We start from the raw sequence: 20,040 nt of genomic DNA, 5'->3' as shown, positions 1-20,040 counted from the left end.
AGAAGAACGTGTAATCTGCTGTTTTTGGATGGAATGTCCTATAAATATCAATTAAATCTATGTGGCCTATTGTGTCATTTAAAGCTTTTGTTTCCTTATTTATTTTCATTTTGGATGATCTGTCCATTGGTGTAAGTGAGGTGATAAATCCCCCACTATTACTGTGTTACTGTCGATTTCCTCTTTTATAGCTGTTAGCAGTTGCCTTATGTATTGAGGTGCTCCTATGTTGGGTGCATATATATTTATAATTGTTATATCTTCTTCTTGGATTGATCCCTTGATCATTATGTAGTGTCCTTCCTTGTCTCTTGTAACATTCTTTATTTTAAAGTCTATTTTATCTGATATGAGTATTGCTACTCCAGCTTTCTTTTGATTTCCATTTGCATGGAATGTCTTTTTCTATCCCCTCACTTTCAGTCTGTATGTGTCCCTAGGTCTGAAGTGGGTCTCTTGTAGACAGCATATATATGGGTCTTGTTTTTGTATCCATTCAGCAAGCCTGTGTCTTTTGGTTGGAGCATTTAATCCATTTACGTTTAAGGTAATTATTGATATGTATGTTCCTATGACCATTTTCTTAATTGTTTTGGGTTTGTTTTTGTAGGTCTTTTTCTTCTCTTGTGTTTCCCACTTAGAGAAGTTCCTTTAGCATTTGTTGTAGAGCTGGTTTGGTGGTGCTGAATTCTCTTAGCTTTTGCTTGCCTGTAAAGCTTTTGATTTCTCCATCGAATCTGAATGAGATCCTTGCTGGGTAGAGCAATCTTAGTTGTAGGTTCTTCCCTTTCATCGCTTTAAGTATATCATGCCACTCCCTTCTGGCTTGTAGAGTTTCTGCTGAGAAATCAGCTGTTAACCTTATGGGAGTTCCCTTGTATGTTATTTTTCGTTTTTCCCTTGCAGCTTTCAATAATTTTTCTTTGTCTTTAATTTTTGCCAGTTTGATTAGTATGTGTCTCGGCGTGTGTCTCCTTGGGTTTATCCTGTATGGGACTCTCTGCACTTCTTGGACTTGGGTGGCTATTTCCTTTCCCATGTTAGGGAAGTTTTCGACTATAATCTCTTCAAATATTTTCTCTGGTCCTTTCTCTCTCTCTTCTCCTTCTGGGACCCCTATAATGTGAATGTTGTTGCGTTTAATGTTGTCCCAGAGGTCTCTTAGGCTGTCTTCATTTCTTTTCATTCTTTTTTCTTTAGTCTGTTCCGCAGCAGTGAATTCCACCATTTTGTCTTCCAGGTCACTTATCCGTTCTTCTGCCTCAGTTATTCTGCTATTGATTCCTTCTAGTGTATTTTTCATTTCAGTTATTGTATTTTTCTCCTGTGTTTTTTTGTTCTTTAATTCTTCTAGGTCTTTGTTAAACATTTCTTGCATCTTCTCGATCTTTGCCTCCATTCTTTTTCCGAGGTCCTGGATCATCTTCACTATCATTATTCTGAATTCTTTTTCTGGAAGGTTGCCTATCTCCACTTCATTTAGTTGTTTTTCTGGGGTTTTATTTTGTTCCTTCATCTGGTACATAGCTCTCTGCCTTTTCATCTTGTCTATCTTTCTGTGAATGTGGTTTTTGTTCCACAGGCTGCAGGATTGTAGTTCTTCTTGCTTCTGCTGTCTGCCCTCTGGTGGATGAGCCTATCTAAGTGGCTTGATGGGCGGGACTGGTGGTGGGTAGAGCTGAATGTTGCTCTGGTGGGCAGAGCTCAGTAAAACTTTAATCCACTTGACTGTTGATGGGTGGGGGCTGGGTTCCCTCCCTGTTGGTTGCTTGGCCTGAGGCAACCCAACACTGGAGCCTACCTGGGCTCTTTGGTGGGGCTAATGACAGACTCTGGGAGGGCTCACGCCAAGGAGTACTTCCCAGAACTTCTGCTGCCAGTGTCCTTGTCCCCACGGTGAGCCACAGCCCACCCCCACCCCCGCCTCTGCAGGAGACCCTCCAACACTAGCAGGTAGGTCTGGTTCAGTCTCCTCTGGGGTCACTGCTCCTTCCCCTGGGTCCCGATGCGCACACTACTTTGTGTGTGCCCTCCAAGAGTGGAGTCTCTGTTTCCCCCAGTCCTGTCGAAGTCGTGCAATCAATTCCCACTAGGCTTCGAAGTCTGATTCTCTAGGAATTCCTCCTCCCGTTGCTGGACCCCCAAGTTGGGAATCCTGACGTGGGGCTCAGAACCTTCACTCCAGTGGGTGGACGTCTGTGGTATAAATGTTCTCCAGTCTGTGAGTCACCCACCCGCCAGCTATGGGATTTGATTTTACTGTGATTGCGCCCCTCCTACCGTCTCATTGTGGCTTCTCCTTTGTCTTTGGATGTGGGGTATCTTTTTTGGTGAGTTCCAGTGTCTTCCTGTCGATGACTGTCCAGCAGCTAGTTGTGATTCTGGTGTTCTCGCAAGAGGGAGTGAGAGCACGTCCTTCTACTTTGCCATCTTGGTTCCTCTCCACAAACTCTTATTCATCTGCTATAGCCAAGGACTTGCATAAGTGTTTCAAGCAGCAGAATTTGTTTTAGTTTCACTGAAAAGTTTTTTAATATATGTTATTAAAGGATGGATTGGTGCCACCTCCAGCATCTCAAAGCTACTGTTTCTTCATTCTTCTGGGCCTTGTCTCCTGTGAATTCATCTTTTATTTTTCATCATTTTAATTTCTTTTAATCGCCTTTCTCAGATGGGCTGGGTGTTCTGTAAATGGCTCAGTTTGGACCCTTTTCCACATTTGGGGGTGTTTTTATACATTCCTATGGTTCTGAGATGAATTTAGGTGAATTGCCAGTTCTCCTTTTATTCTGTGTCTTATTTCTTCTCTGCTCCACATGGCCAACTGGCCTAGAAATCATTCTTGCACATGACAATAATCCATGCCATTAAGCTGGCTAATGTAGGAAGGCCGTGGGCATTACAAATTGTACGAAAATTCAATTAAGAAAAGCAACACCAGTACATGATGACAACAAAAGTTTGAATTTTGTGGTGTTTACTCTATACCAAGCCCTTTATATATTGTGTTCCTGTACTTAATTCTTTACAGTAACATTGTAGAAGGGTATGACCAACCTGTGTCCTCAACACTAGTAACACTGAAGCTATAATTCTAATTCAAATATTTCCTGGATCCAAATCTTATATGTTTGTCACATCATTGTCTCATTGTGCTGACTACTTCAAATGCTCATTGACCTTTGAAATGGACACATATTAACCACATTTCCCTTAGTGTCCCTCAGCCTAATGGTGACCAATAAGGAGTGTGGGACACTAGTAGCCATTCAAAAGGAGTGTTCAGAATATCCTCTGGCAAGGTCAGCTCACCAATTTCTTCTGGCTGGGATGACTTCAGTCATGCCAGTCACATGTGTTCACTTCTCTCCTACCTCAGGAGTACCCTAGTGGTACCTTACTAGGTGCTCATAAACTATTAGTGGGATGATTATAAATTCTGATTGGCAGTTCACGTCTTTGGGTAATGTAAAATTGTAGATCATTCAATTTTATCAAAACATATTTCCTTGGTTATGAAAAGTATGAGAACCGTTGACTTATAGATTGCTCTGTCATCTTATGATTTACACTTTCAGTGGTGATACACCTTCCTTATTTGCATCTCTTTATTATTAGCAGTGCCTCATTCAACACTCTGCTGGTCAGCATTGCTGATGAAGGAGGGGGTGATATGTGCAATTGTATTTAGGGCCACATTAAACCATAAGGAAAACTGAAGGCTTCCGACACTCATCACTGTAACATTAATCACCTAAAGACAGAATCTGTGAAGAAATCCAACCCTATTTTTACCCCTATACAAGTGATTATAGAAGTCAGAATTTCTTTTCCAGTTATTACCAATTATTTCCCCCTTCCTCATCTTTACAATTCATACATCCAGCAAATGCCCAATATTCTTCTGGTAGTAGAAAGCCAAGAGTGTTTAGAAAATGTATTTAATCTGGAAACCTAATTTTAGCAATTAAAATTGATCTTTCCATTTTCCACCCTGACCCTCCCCAAAATAAAATCTAAAAATAGGATAACAAGTGAATAGCAAACAGTATCTATAAAATTTGTCAACACAGTATTAAAAATTTAGACATTGTCTCTCTGCTGGCAAACCAAAAAAACAAAAAGGAAAAACAAAACACAAAACCTGCTAAAATTAGTAAAAGAAAAAAAATCAACAGAAGTCATCTTTGTTGATAAGTCTGTCTCCCATAAAAGTGTACATTTTATAATACATCCTTTGAGGTCAATCAGAAGGAACTGATTTCACCATGGAAGCTGCTAGTTGGCTTTTTATTGCTTTGCTTATGTTCTTATGCTTTAATTTTCTTTACCAAGTTATTCATAGCCTTAAAACTTAATTTTTCTAAATTCAGTGTTCATTTTTATTGTTACTAATGGCATCTGCTTCAAACTTTAAGAAATTTATCACAATGAATATTAGTTTTTGTTTTTTCCCTACAAAACCACATGAAAGTGTTTTTTATCTCATTTTCTTTCCTATTCTTTTCTCTTTCTCTTAAATTTCCTTTGCTCCTTTCTCATCTTCCCATCTTCTCCAACTCTTTTCATAAATCTGTGTCAAATAAAAATTTTAAATCCTGAAAATTTTGTCTCCTCACTAGAGTGCCATTTAAGGGTAAACTTTGAAAAAATATTTGCTCTAACGTAACTTAGTAGGTGGGAAGAAAGAATAGTCTTGAAAACATGAAGTTTCTTTCTTATCCAAAGCATGTAACAGTCTATTACAATACTTGTAATTGTTATTAGCTCAATAATAGAAGACCTTCCTTCTGTTTCTATATTACTGACAATTATATTGCGCCATCTACCTACTACAACTATACGTCCTAACTAACTATAGTTAACTATACTGTAAATTAGTTCATTTTATATAGAACTAAAACTACAGAAATAAAATCATATATTAGTGAAAAAATGAAAAGAGAAATTATATTCAACTTGAATACATTCCCCCTATTCAAACTCTTTCAGTAACATACATTTCTCTCCATTTTTCTTAGTCCCTGAACTTCATGAAAAAAAGAAACCGTTGATCACTTATGTAGGGGATTCAGTTGTCTTGATGTGTAAATGTCAAGACTGTTTTCCTTTAAATTGGACCTGGTACAGTAGTAATGGGAGTGTACAGGTAAGATCATATTTCTTTGACTTGAAGAAAACAAAATAAAAACTTTTATTTAATAATAAGATTATAATACACTCACAGTTCTTAGGAATATTTATACTTCTGTTATCTTGTTCCTTAATATGTATTCATGAAGAAAGAACAGTGATGAATGGAGCTGTCATTTGGTGTTTTTAGCATATTACATTATACATCTGAAGATACTCTTAATGTTTCATTAGGTGGTACTTTGTTTTTTAGATTTAGCAATTTATTAAAATTCTATGTAATGAAGTTACAATTCATTTTTAGTTGACAAGTTTAGATATAACATCAACAAAAAAGATTCTTTTTTTTCTTATCATTTCATGAGAGTAACTAGAAAAAAGAAAGGGAGTTTTCTTTTCCTGCTTCTGTCTCTGGAAACATTTGTGATAGAATGCAATACACTGGCAGCATCTGAGAAAAGAATGAAAATTTGGTAACTTAAACTCAGGTTTTAGGTTCTTTTAGTGTCACTGACCTCTTTTGGACTTCCAGAGACCTAAGGGAAGCCAAATACTTTAAATTCCTACTAAAGAATTAATGGCTTTTCAAAGAGCTGATATTAAGAAAAACATGAGTACTTAAGAAATCATTTCTGGTTTTCTTCCTCCCAAATAGCCTCTAATAGCAGGGAAATTTAGGACATTGTCCTTTAGGGGACACCCTTTTATTGCCCTGGTGCTAATGAGCATTGAATGAAGTCTTGTAAAGGCAATTCTAGAAGGAACGGTATGAGACAGTGTAGATCTTAGTGAAATATTAAATTCCTTCTTAGACAATATTGATGCTATTGTAGACTGTTGACGATGACAGAGGGAAGGACTTAAAAGGGTGAGTTACTGATTCTGTGATTGGTTTGAGTTTTCAAAGAGATAGCTCCAAATCACTTAAACTATTAATATTTGTACTTATCTTGTTATTGATGATTAGGAAAGGCAATCATTTTGTGTATGGAAATATTTTTAAAGAGCATGTAAATTTGGAAAAACAAGTAACAGTTTTTGAATTACATAGCCTAATTTATTTATGCATATGTGATACTAGACAAAAAAAGCTTGTCTAATTATATTAAACTTTTAGAATGTAGTCTGTGCTTCTCTCCATTTGCTATACTAAGTTTCTCTCAATTTGGCCCTAAGCATGGATTATATTAGGATATAAGAAAAGTGCAGGGAAGAGGGTGCAAGTCAAAACTTTAGGTCAAGTGTTTTTTCAAAAAGTAGGTGAACCATCTGCATCAGACTCACCTGGGGCACCTATTAAACATGCAGTACTTTGATTTATCAGCTCTGAGTTAGAGAGAGTACATTTGTAACAAGCATCACAGGCAATGCTGTGCACAGTGAGCCAGGTTGCTATAATTTCTTTGGCAAATAATAAACTCACAGACAGTTCTTCATCAGATAACCTCCAAGAATATTTGTATGCAAATTAGCATTTACTGAGCAGTACAGTTGAGTGATAGAGCAACAAAAGCATCAAATGGCCTGAGAATAAAATTCAATTTAAATGGATTAAATAAATCAGCCACCAAAAAGCTTAGTATGGATCTTAAAAGGCTGAGGAAAAGCCAGTGAATCTCAGAGGCCAACGTGTCAGAAAGAGAAATTCAGCTATGAGAAGACAGAAGGTGCGCAGACCACCATGCATACCAGGCTTACAGGGATTTCTACCATTTCTTCTACATCAGCTTCAAAGGCCTGAAGATTTCGTCTTCAGTTCCAGTTTGAGGAACTCCCAATGTCATGAGCCAGTGAACTTCCTTTACAGGAATGATCAGATATAATAGCTTCATTAATTTAATAGTTGATTTAATGAATGTATGCCTGCACTTGTGAAGGAGGAAGTATTTTGAACTAGTCAGGGATTATAACAAGAAACCCGGATGGCTGGAATTTTTCTGTATTTCTAATTCTCATAGAATATTTACCCACGATGACTTGCACACTGTAGTTTCAAACATTCAGTGCTAAGTAGTTAAAGCAAAGTGTACTTTTCCTTTGTCTGCTACCTTTGAAAGATCAAACTATGGTAAGACTTGAGCTCTGTATGTATAACTTCTCACATACTTTAATGTGCCCCCTCTTTAATAAATTTATTTATTTATTTTTGGCTGCGTTGGATCTTCGTTGCTGCGCGCGTGGTTTCTCTAGTTGCGGCAAGCGGGGTCTACTCTTCGTTGCGGTGCGCGGGCTTCGCATTGCGGTGGCTCCTCTTGTTGTGGAGCACGGGCTCTAGGTGCACGGGCTTCAGTAGTCGTGGCACACGGGCTCAGTAGGTGTGGCTAGCGGGCTCTAGAGCACAGGCTCAGTAGTTGTGGCATACAGGCTTAGTTGCCCTGGCCCAGGGCTCGAACCCCTGTCCCCTGCATTGGCAGGCGGATTCTTAACCACTGTGCCACCAGGGAAGTCCCTAATATGCCCTTTTTCTGGTAAGCAGTTTTCTTGGTACTATCTTGTAGCTTTCACTCAAAACTAGATCATTCAGGACATGTATCTTTTATGCAATATGATAGGAATGGATTTTAATGTCTCCTTCTATTAGGTTCCTGTTGGTGTTCCAATGAACAATAAGTATGTGATCAATGGAAAAAATGCTAATGAAACAAGGCTCAAGATAATGCAACTTTCAGAGGAAGATCAGGGATCTTACTGGTGCCATGCAATATTCCAATTAGGCGAGAGTGAAGAACACATTGAAATTGTCGTGCTGAGTTATTGGGTGCCCCTTAAAGCATTTCTTGGAATAGCTGCTGAGGTTGTTCTTTTAGTGGCTATTATTCTGCTTTGTGAAATGTACACCCAAAAGAAAAAGAAGCACTCAGGTAGGATTTCTTTTTTTTAGATAATTCTCATGTTATGACTTAATCCATTATGGTGGCTTTAGAGAAAAATCTAACTTTTGTTTTTTGTAGTGGTATTTATGTTAATAACAGCGGTGACAGTGAGCTATGAGCTTATACTGATGGTCTTCCTGTGTTAACTTCCTAAAAAAATTTAATGTTAAAATATACCTTTTTTCCCTTTTATTTGGTATTACTGGGACCAGCACACCAATTAAGTGATATGTGCATTGGTACTGGAATATTAGAAAATTCTGCATTAGCTTAATATAAAAGATCTCAAAGACAAACAATTATTCTTTCATTTAGATAACTCATTTTTAAAAACGTTTTATCAAACATTCTGAAATTCTCATAAAAGACATTGCCTGCCAGCTTTCTGTTTTCATATCCTGTGCCTGATGGATAACAGACTGAGAAACCAATGGTCCCCTAAGAAAATTTATCTTACATTCTGTATTTTTTCCTGATCTTGTACTAAATTTTTCATAACTTAAATCATTACAAATCAGTCAGTTCTGTTTTTGATGATCCCAGGCACCAGACTATGCCTGATCAAAACTGCAGGCGATTTCGCAAGTCGGGAGAGCAGGGAAGGAGTGGACATGATGGAGGGGCAGCTGTCTGATGGGGCCCATCTCTCTCATTCCAGAGCGGGAAAACAGCACAGGCAGTCAGGGGATGTTGAATTCAGGGGAAAGTAGAATTGAGCATATATGCTTTGTAAGAATAATAAACCAATCTTAACAGTTAAATTCTTCTTTTGTTACACAGATGATGGGAAGGAATTTGAACAAATTGAACAGCTGTAAGTATTATTTTTTATAGATTAATTTTCACTTGCGTAAAATACAGATAAATATGAAATTAAATAAAATGTTTGCAGTTAGAGGAAAAAAGTACAAGAGTATATAACGTGTGTGTTATTTTCTGTACATGTCCATGTTGTGGTGAAAAATGGCATTTGGCATTTACCTGCATGCAACAGAATCCCCCTCCACCACTTACTTTCACCTCTCTGTGCTTCAGTTTTCTCTTCAACAAAATGGGTTTAATGATATTACTTACCACATAAGGTTTCTGGATTAAATGACTTTCTATGTGTAAAAATCCTTAGCATAGGCTTTGATGCACAGGAGGCACTCAAGAACCATAAGGAAGTATTATTTGTGTAAAGCAATGATTCTCAACCCTGGCTATATTTTTGATCACTTAGGATGGTCCTTAAAATTACAGTTACTCAGACCTAACTGGATATCTCGGATCAGAACCTCTGGAATTGGTGCCTGGGCATCTGTATTTCTTTAAAGTGGCTATCACTGATTCTGATTCTCAGAATTCAGTGTTGAAAATCACTGGGCTAGAATTGTGTGTCATTATTTTTGAAGGAACACAAATTGTGCCATATTTCTGTTACAGTCTCCTTTGTTTAGAGTTGAGCTGAGCATGAGGAGAACTAGGAAGAAAATTACCAGGGATATCATTTGGTTTGGTGAACGTGGGAGTTACTGGATTCACCAAGCCAGAGAACTGACAGTGGAGCCCAGTGAGAGAGGTGCTTAAAGTCCAAGTAACACAGCCAAGGGCTGGGGACCAAGAAAATGAGACCAGATTAAAGGAGCCGAAAGAAACCTAGGAAATGGGAGGGCTGAGCAGCTATTACCAACCCAAAATGACACCTGAAGTTTATCTTTTTCAGTCAACAGGGGCTCTGAGGTGTGAGTGCTATAGCCACGGTTAAAAAGCAGGAGTGGGGCGGACAGCTGTCATGCAGATATTCGTAGACATTATTCAAATAGTTATTTTTTTACTCAGTTCACACATGGCAGGTAACTTAAATCAACAGGATATGAACTTCTAAATTAAGAGCATAAAATAATTATATCAGGAGTTCCATAACCCCAGATAGGAAAAAAGTGTTGTCTTAGAATCAGAGACTCTCATGGTTGGAAGGAATTTGAACCTCTTTCCGGAGAACTTGGACATCTTGTTTGTATTGATTTGAACACTTTATCTTTCTGGTTCCCATGTATTGATTACCTTTCTTATACTCAGAGTCATATAAAAAACATGACCGTCATGCAGATATTTGAAACAATTACTCCCTTGCCTGGATTCTTTTGTTCTCCCAGCTCAGCCTCCCCAGTGTTTCTATCCAGTCCCTTGCAGTCACATTTCTCATCTTTAGGTTATTTCAGTATCTTTAGATTTAAATCAAGTATCAAGGGCACTTGTACTCGTTTAGAGCAACTTTTCACCAATGCTGTTTTTAGAATTTTTAGTTTAGGAGATAAATTTTTCTTTACAGAGAATACTGTTTATCAATACATTTTATATTTGATGCTTATATATGTGTTTAGATACCAGCGATTCATAGAATTTCTTGGTGAAAATGACTTTTAAAAATAGTACAGTACTAAATAAGCATATAACATCAAAACAAGCTAGTCATTTCAAACAGCATTTATCTGATCCACCCAGATATTTAACCCACACAATTTCACACAATATTTAACCTACCTGCCCCATCCCCCAAATTTTGAGACAGCTGATTAGGTGGTTGAATTTATTATCTGGTGGTACTAGTTTAATGAGCTCAAGCCTGCCAATAACATCTAGAAGGGTATTTATTATATACCCTTGTAACCTAGTTTAGTCTTCCTTAAGAATCTGGAGCCCACATTGTGGTCTTACTCTGATACACATTGGGTAGATAAAGAACCATGTTTAACCTCCAATTCAATGTAATAAACATGTTGAATTATAGCACCTGTATCGCACATACTGGCTGAGCTCCTGATTGGCTATTATCTTGCATGTGTCAAAGCAACATATAAGTTAGGCTATATACCCAAGCCTCCACTCATGCCTGGGGAGAAGCAATTCTCCCTCTGCATAAAAGAAACAGGCCTCTGTCACTGTCATCTGTGGCAGCAGTTCTGCTCCAAGCAATGGCATACAAATAAAATCAACACTATGAGTAAAACATTTTTAGGAAGAATAAATTCTGTCTGTACTGACCTTTTAAATTTTAACCTGATGGCCATGACATAGATGGTGTACTGACTTAGTTTTATGCAATGTAAACATCTAGTAATTTTCTTTCTTGTTTTCTCTACAGGAAATCAGATGATAGCAATGGTATAGAAAATAATACCCCCAGGCACAGAAAAAATGTAAGTTGCTTCCAAATGATATTCCAAATAAAAGCTAAAATTCAATATGCATAGGCTATTAATCCATCTACACTTTTTAGTTTTAAAAAGACCTAGTCATTCACTATGTGCTTGGATATGCTTTTTTAAACAATATTATAGGAGGATATACATAGTTACACAAAAATAATCATCTTTTTTCCACCAGAGAACATGTAACAACCAATCTAAAAGTGAATCTATTACACTGCAGATATATATTTTTTCTTTTGTCACCACAGGCTAGTTTCTTTTACAACTTTTTATGTGGTCTTATTTTTTTTCTCTCTCAGTTTTTCTGGATTCTCTTATTTTATTCTCACATATTCCCATATACTTGGTGCTATGAATGAATCAATATTAGCTTATTTTCTTCACTGATTAGAATCAAAATTTTCACACTTCATAAACATTTTTTTCCTTGAGTATTTAGAATAGGAACTGTTGGTTTTGGCAGTAGTTTGGATCACCTCTTCCCAGACATTTTTCCTTTGCTAAAGTGATAATAAGTTATTATAGAATAACCAGGTTATGCTAATTATGTTTCATTATGCTTTATGTAACTCAGGAATCTGTGGGCCAGTGAATGAGAAACATCATGTCAAGAGTCACAGGAAGATGTCAAAGAGTTTGGATTTCAGCTTTGTTTCTGCTTCCTGTTAAGAACACGTGAATTTTTATTTTTAAAAGGATGAAAAGTTTATGCAAGATGCTCAGCAGTAGCTTTGTAAATAATATATGCTATTTCAGATCTAAAGATATATTTTCATTCTGTTATTATTTTACATTAAAGCAAGGTAAATTGTATTAAGTATGTTCTATGAGCTGTAACCCAGGACAATTAATTTCATTCTAGTCCTCAAGGGACACACAGAACAGACACCAGCAAAACCAAATAGTACACAGAGCGAATGTCACTCAAGACCTGTTTATGACCAAAGAATTCATAAAGACAAACCCTTTGCCATTTGTCTTAAAAAGGTTTTTTCCCCAATCATGTTTACTAGGTGTAGAAGTATTTGTAATAATTTTCATGTAAAGTTCATCCTTCAGTCATATTGAAAAAAAGTGTCCTCAAGGGGAAATTAGTACTTTCTACCTTTGTTAATGATGGTTACTCTACAATCTCCATAAGAAAAACATACTTTTCCTACAAAAATATTGGTTTAAGGCAAGAAAATAAAACCATACACTTGCCCCAAATCTCCATCACCACAAAAGCAGATTTCCCAATCTCATTCCACTCATCGCCACTGTTTTCCCACACCAGGCTAAAGTGATTTTTAGTCTTTCTGGAGAACATGTTTTTAAAGCTATGGGTTTTGGATTTCTTAAGTGACAGCTGGTGTTGATGTTGTAGGGTACAGGTTCACACAGACGGGATGTAGCACTGCTAAAGCATGCTTCCGTGCTTCATGGTTTCCTGGTATCCATGCCTGGCTAAATATCTAAAAATGCATTATTAGTGGTTTATAATACTAATGCCTTTGTCTGAAATCAAGAAGTACTAAAGTAGTTCTGTGTTGCTGCCAGTAACTTAGACTTTTCTTTAAAAATAGAATACTTTGTTTCTATTGCATATATAACTGAACTATTTTATGAAAGTCACTATAAGTCCAATGAAATCTGAACAGACATGGAAAGTTGCTAATGGTTTTGAATGTACCATTAACATCATATGGCAGGACACTAGGTTAGGCTGAAGACAGTGATGTGAAACCTGCTGGGGGTCCTTGGTGCTGATGAGTCCACTGTCCCCCTGCTCACAGTGCAGCAGCGTTCAGAACAATCACAGGCAAAGAGGGAAGGGTTTGGGACGGGGGCAAAGAACCCATGATCTTGGTGACTAGGGGATTAAAGCTTGAAAAGAGGAGTTCAATTATTTGAAAAAAATACTTTTTAGACATTTATATGATGTTCTGGCTGAGAAAATTATAATAAAATTCAGGTAGTGAAAAATTATACTTTATATGGCATTTTAACTAATGTTAAAAATATTACTAGTATAAATAATACACATAAAGTGTCATTTGGAAGCTACTCATTTTGTTGCAGCAGTGTTTTGTGTAAAGCATGTTAACTATCGACACAAGTTTTGCTGAACAGACTACATCATTTAAGTAATGGCAGGTTTCATCTTATTCTTGTTTTAGAGCAATAAGCCAGACATTTGTTTTGGTTTAATCAATTATTAATTTGATAAAATGATCTTGGGTGGTATCTATATGATGGCAGACAACCAAGCAGTTCACTTAATTAATCTAAACAATTTGAATTCAGTGAAAAATTATTCAGACCTGCTATTTGACTAAGTCCAATTCAAAACAATGTATTTGTGACTGGACATATACAGATCCCCAATTTGTAGCTCATATGCAGTATGCATTCTTCTCTTTTGCCACCACAAAATGGTTCTCAAGCAAGAAAAATTGCTTCTCCAATGTAAAATAATCTGAAATATTTATGTAGTAAATTGAATTTTTAAATGTTAATGCTTGCTATTTTTCCTAGCAAAGACAATTCAATTCAGTAACTTTAAGCAGAAAAGGTACTCAGAAAATTAAAGCTGAATTTTGCCTTTTCAGAGTCTCTCTGGAGAACTTCCAGAAAATTATTCCACCACTGTTAGGTTAAAAATGGAATGCTTCCATTAACTACCCTCACGGAGATGAATGGATTAACTAAAAATGACCAACTGTAAATTGAAATGACCAACTGAAAATACTAAGCAAGCAGAAAAGCTGAAGTAGGAAAACTACTCCACGTTTATATATTAGACACCTTGGGAAAGTCTATCAATCTTTCTAGCTAACAGAGTTTTGCAGCATAATAAGTAGATTTAATGATGTCTTAAAATTCCCAGATATTTTCATATTCAGTTTATGCTCTAATGTAAATCTTCTTTGCAGTCTTTCCCTTTTTTCTCAGCATCTAGTTACGCAGGCCAAAACCTAGAGCTCATTGTGCTGTTTTCTCCTCTATTAACTAATGTTTATTAGTCATGAATCTCTATTCCTTTGGCCTTTTTAATAGCTCATTAATCCACCCACTGCTTCCCCTGCCCCATGCTCACCAGCTGCAACAGCTAAGGTCTTGATTTTCCTACCTCAGTCTCATCTTCGGTTAGTCATTTTTTGCATTGCTGCTGGGCCATATTTCTGAAACACAAATCTCACTATGTAGCTTAATGTGGCAGCTTCCATGACAAAGCTCTACAGGCTCACCTTTGCCATATCTTAATATTGCAGTTTTCCAAATTGCGAATCCTTTCCCACTGTCTTGATTTAGCCTTGACATAGAGTCTGTCCAGAATGCTGCCCCCTGTGCTCCTCCCTTTTGATGAACTCAAGTTTAGCTTTCAAGACTTTAATCTGATGTTACGTCCTGGCAGATCCCTCACACCCAGCTGAGTATGTGCCATCTTATGAGCTCAAATAACTCCACGTTTCTTTGTGCTTACTACCCTGTATTATAAATATGTACTTATATGTCTCCTTCCTGGATTCTGCTTTTATTTCTGTATCCCGTACCTCCCACAGAGAGGGTACATTGGAGATGCCATGAAGTGTGTGGTTCATGGATAAATGTACAGGTAAACATCAAATTTCATACATTTACACTTATTTTTAGAAGAACAATCTAAATTGTGACATCAGAATTGAAACAGATTAATCTCCAAGATTTACAAGCAGCTCATGCAGCTCAATAACAAAAAAACATACAACCCAATCCAAAAATGGGCAGAAGACCTAAACAGACATTTCTCCAAAGAAGATATACAGATTGCCAACAAACACATGAAAGAATGCTCAACATCATTAATCATTAGAGAAATGCAAATCAAAACTACAATGAGGGCTTCCCTGGTGGCGCAGTGGTTGAGAGTCTGCCTGCTAATGCAGGGGACACGGGTTCGCGTCCTGGTCTGGGAGGATCCCACATGCCGCGGAGCAACTAAGCCCATGAGCCACAACTACCGAGCCTGCGCGCCTGGAGCCTGTGCTCTGCAAAAAGAGAGGCCTGCGTACCGCGATGAAGAGTGGCCCCCGCTTGCCGCAACTACAGAAAGCCCTAGCACAGAAACGAAGACCCAACATAGCAATCAATCAATAAATAAATAAATAAATCTTTAAAAAAATTAAAAAATAAAAAAAAAAAAACCACAATGAGATGTCATCTCACACCGGTCAGAATGGCCATCATCAAAAAATCTAGAAACAGTAAATGCTGGAGAGGGTGTGGAGAAAAGGGAACACTCTTGCACTGTTGGTGGGAATGTAAATTGATACAGCCACTATGGAGAACAGTATGGAGGTTCCTTAAAAAACTAAAAATAGAACTACCATACGACCCAGCAATCCCACTACTGGGCATATACCCTGAGAAAACCATAATTCAAAAAGAGTCATGTACCAAAATGTTCATTGCAGCTCTATTTACAATAGCCAGGACATGGAAGCAACCTAAGTGTCCATCATCGGATGAATGGATAAAGAAGATGTGGCACATATATACAATGGAATATTACTCAGCCACAAAAAGAAATGAAATGGAGGTATTTGTAATGAGGTGGATGGAGTTAGAGTCTGTCATACAGAGTGAAGTAAGTCAGAAAGAGAAAAACAAATACAGTATGCTAACACATATATATGGAATCTAAGGGGGAAAAAAAAAAAGGTCATGAAGAACCTAGTGGCAAGACGGGAATAAAGACACAGACCTACTAGAGAATGGACTTGAGGATATGGGGAGGGGGAAGGGTAAGATGTGACAGGGTGAGAGAGTGGCATGGACATATATACACTACCAAATGTAAAATAGATAGCTAGTGTGAAGCAGCCGCATAGCACAGGGAGATCAGCTTGGTGCTTTGTGACCACCTAGAGGGGTGGGATAGGGAGGGTGGGAGGGAGGGAGATGCAAGAGGGAAGAGATATGGGAACATATGTATATGTATAACTGAATCACTTTGTTATAAAGCAGAAACTAACACACCATTGTAAAGCAATTATACTCCAATAAAGATGTTAAAAAAAAAAAAGAATTGAAACAAAATATTTTAACAGAGATGAACAAGCCTTTAAAATTCACTGTTTGCTTCTACTTCTTTGAAAAACAGTAGTAATAGAATAAAAAGTCCTGTCAGATTTTAATAATGTGTAATAATCTAATGAGCAAAGGGAGTTCTGATTCCTAAACTATTATACAGGGTATGTTGCTTTCAACTTATCTAAGTTCCTATTGGGACTTCCCTGGCGGTCCAGTGGTTAAGACTTTGCCTTCCAATGCAGGGGGTGCAGGTTTGATCCCTGGTCAGGAAGCTAAGATCCCATATGCCTCCCAGCCAAAAAACCAAAACATAAAACAGAAGCAATATTGTAACAAATTCAATAAAGACTTTAAAAATGGTCCACATCAAAAAAACTTAAAAAAAAAGTTCCTATTGTCCTTTATTTTTCATAGGCAGTGCAAATGTTAAACTTATTTTTATCCTTTATTTTAATAAGATAGTGTATTGACTTTATATACATAAAGAATTTTAGTAATTGTAGTTCTTTGCATGGTACTGTAGATATTAGTGTCCACTTCACTAACTTTCTCTTTCCTCCTCCCTGCCAATACCTCAAGAGTACCTCAGAATATCTCAGAATCCAATTCAAAATCTGTATTAAATATATTTTTTAGAAAGCTTTCGTTGGTTAGTTTTGGTCACTGAAAGTCTGTCATTAATTAAATTCATCAAAAGAAAAAGAATGTCAGTTCTGCTCACTTATTCCCTGGGTTTTCATCTTTGAGGCATTTAAATAGATTTATGCAAATTATTTACTGAATATCTACTTCTTTATAGAAAATGAATCTTCTCTAACTGAACAAGTTATGCAGTGAGTTAGGGACTTGCTTCCTGTTAGCATGTTTAGGTGGCAGCAAGTTCAAGTGTGTGTTCCAGTATTAATTAAAAGGCACACTGACCTATTATAGCTTTCTCTGAATTTATATTTATTGAATGACTGAAAAATAGATGAACGACTCAATTATTTTGGAATCTTAAATTATACGTATTTATGTAATATCTACTTTGATTTTGATTAATTAACTGAATTTATCTTCTCTAGCATAGATAAAAAGAAAACTGGAACTATCTACGTGCATTTCTTTCACGTGATATTTAGGAATGTATTTGCAGTATACCTGAAAGGTCAGTTACATGCTCAGTTTATCAGTTGAGTTCTTTATTGAGGGTATATCATATTATTAAATAGTAATAAACACATTCGTTGAATGCTTAGCATGTGACAGATACTGTGCTAAATACTTTGAAATGTGTTATCTCATTTAATTTCCACATCATCTTATACTATAGAAACTATTAACTACTTTTTTATAGATGAGGTCACTAAAGCTTGAGAGATTAGGTATTTGGATCTGGGATTGAAATCCAAGGAGTCCTCCTCAAGAGTCTAGGTTTAACTACGTTGAACAGCTTTGGCCTGCTACTTAGGTGCTTCTTAGAAAAATGAGGCTATTATCTATTAACTGTCTTTTTTTTAAAAAAATTTCACTCCTTTCGATGGTCAGTTAAATCATAAGTTCCATAATTTTATTCTTAAGGCTTATAGAACCTATTCTGTGGCATACTTGTGTCCCTGCAGTGGTCCTGGGGAATCAATATACTTCTGTTTGTTTTGAGAGTCTTCATTGTTTTCTCAATAACTAGTGTGACCATAAAATTTATCATCCAAACACTGAGAATGAAATAAAGTGCTATTTGTAATTTTACCAGGACAAACAGAAAACAGACTGTAAGTCACATTTTTAGCCTGTAGGTAGGAGCTAAGTACTTTATGGATGATCTAGCCTAGGCACAGCAGTAATATCTGCAATTTTGAGTAATAAACACTTTGAAATTTACCTCCAAGGAACGACCTATCTTTAGCAAATGCCAGGTGAGTCTCACTATAGAGATGTGCCTATAATGAGACAATTTAGTAAGCTTAAAGATTTATTACTTTTCAAAAGTAGTATGATTAAAGTGTATCAGCATTTGAAAATGTGATTCACAAGTTGTAAGAGAAGCTGGGAAAGAAAGTCCTGTTTTTGATAGCCTGTGAAGTGAACTAGACAATTCTTTGGACTTGCTTACCTTCATGATTAACATGTCATAATGATAATATCTATGTAATTCTCAATAAATCAGGAATGCCTGATTATGCCCTTATAATAAAATCTACTTCTGAAATCAGTGAACATCACTCATGACTAACATTGTCAAAATTACTTTTAATCACATGATTAACCTGTAACATTTATATTTCATTATTTCTCATGTCCCAAATAGGAGAATGCTAGTGAAACTTGTTTAGGGTATTGGTTAAAGTCTATATATTATTTTGGTATGTTATCTATTAAGAACTTTTGCTTATAAAAATTGATTTTGCTATTTAATTTGTAATTTACTTCAGAAAATAATTAGCACAAATTCTTATTTTTCTAAAGTTTATTTGATAAACAAATGAAAATATTAGACTTATTACATATATAATTAACTATAATGCTATGTAATCGTTTAAAAATATCACAAAATATGATGACATGAACTGCTTTTGTGTCTCTTAAGATAGAAATTTGACCATAAACTTTACTTTTTTTTTTTTTTTAAGTCAAGGACCATGGATTTATTATGACATATTTCCTAGTAGTTGTAATGGTTTTTTTAGCATGTGTGTCTAAATTCTCATTAATGCCTTTCTGTATTATGTAAACAGCACAGAAAATGTTTGTATTAGAATGTTTAAAAATGTTTTTGTTGCATTAACTCAAAGGATATCCCTAATATGTATTTAAATTCAATAAAATGTACTCTGAATTAAAAATTTAAGTATTATAAAATGTATTTTAAATTTTTAATTTTTAATAATCACTTAAATGTGAATTTAAAGGCACTAGATAATAGAAAACTGACTTTTTTATTTTTTATTTTGATTATACACACAGGAAATTCAAGTTTTGTAAAACAATTCATGCTTCTCAAGTCCAACAAGAAAAACTGCCTACAGCTGGGATTCTGTATTTTGACACATCAAATAGGAAGTTAGAAAGGAATTTTCAAAACATACCAAGATATGTTTAGAAAATTTAAAAGACAACTGTGGCCTTGACAAAAATGGACATTTAAAATGAAATTAATGTATAGAACATATTTGCTTGTTGTCCTGGGTGATTTTTTTCCCCCAACATTGCAGTGTCATTTTCAACTGGTTTAGCAAAAACAGTTACAAAATATTTCAAAATTTGTATTCTATACAAATGTCTACTGCCACAAAAGAGAATCAATATTCCAAACAGAGCATTTTAATGATCCTGCCAGTCAGTCAAGGTAAAAAGAAAAACACATTAGGGAGAATAATAGCATATTTCACTATGTATTATACTTGACTCTTACTTTAATTGAAATAATTAAATATATATATTAAAATGATGAATGGCTAATAAAGAAGTGTTTGTGTTGTAAAGCATATGAGGCCAATTTAAAAGGAGTGAGTAATTGTATTTGGGCAGTCACTAGATTAAAAAAAAAAGAAATCATTGGGGAGATCCATGTCTGGAAAGACGTAGTTGACATATTTTCCTCTATTCCTTCATCCAAGTATAGCTAACAATCTTGTGCCTTATTAAATAAGTAAATATTTAATATTTACAGTAAAATATTCTGAAAAGTGAGGACAAGAATGCAGATCAACTAGGAACTTTGGGAAACAAGTTATGACACACCAATGAGATTCCTGATTCTAGGTGCTAGAGAAGACAACAGCCTGGAAAAACCAATGGGTTCAGGT

At 36.0% G+C, this 20,040-nt stretch overlaps 1 protein-coding gene across 1 annotated transcript in view; it reads left to right on the top strand.

The window, feature by feature from the left end:
* Nucleotides 1–11,908, top strand: part of EMB (embigin) — a 48,486-nt gene extending 36,578 nt beyond the window's left edge. Inside the window, exons 5-9 of the mRNA XM_061187771.1 lie at nucleotides 5,022–5,149; nucleotides 7,715–7,994; nucleotides 8,787–8,820; nucleotides 11,134–11,188; nucleotides 11,775–11,908. Of these exons, the coding sequence (XP_061043754.1) occupies nucleotides 5,022–5,149; nucleotides 7,715–7,994; nucleotides 8,787–8,820; nucleotides 11,134–11,188; nucleotides 11,775–11,792 (515 nt within the window). The 3' untranslated portion in view covers nucleotides 11,793–11,908. The remainder of the gene's footprint in view (nucleotides 1–5,021; nucleotides 5,150–7,714; nucleotides 7,995–8,786; nucleotides 8,821–11,133; nucleotides 11,189–11,774) is intronic.
* The last annotated feature ends 8,132 nt before the right edge of the window (nucleotides 11,909–20,040 follow it).

This window comes from Eubalaena glacialis, chromosome 4 (assembly GCF_028564815.1).
Source record: "Eubalaena glacialis isolate mEubGla1 chromosome 4, mEubGla1.1.hap2.+ XY, whole genome shotgun sequence".
Lineage (NCBI taxonomy): Eukaryota > Metazoa > Chordata > Mammalia > Artiodactyla > Balaenidae > Eubalaena > Eubalaena glacialis.
Note: the sequence above shows the minus strand (reverse complement) of the source record. Positions and strands in the feature narration are given on the sequence as shown.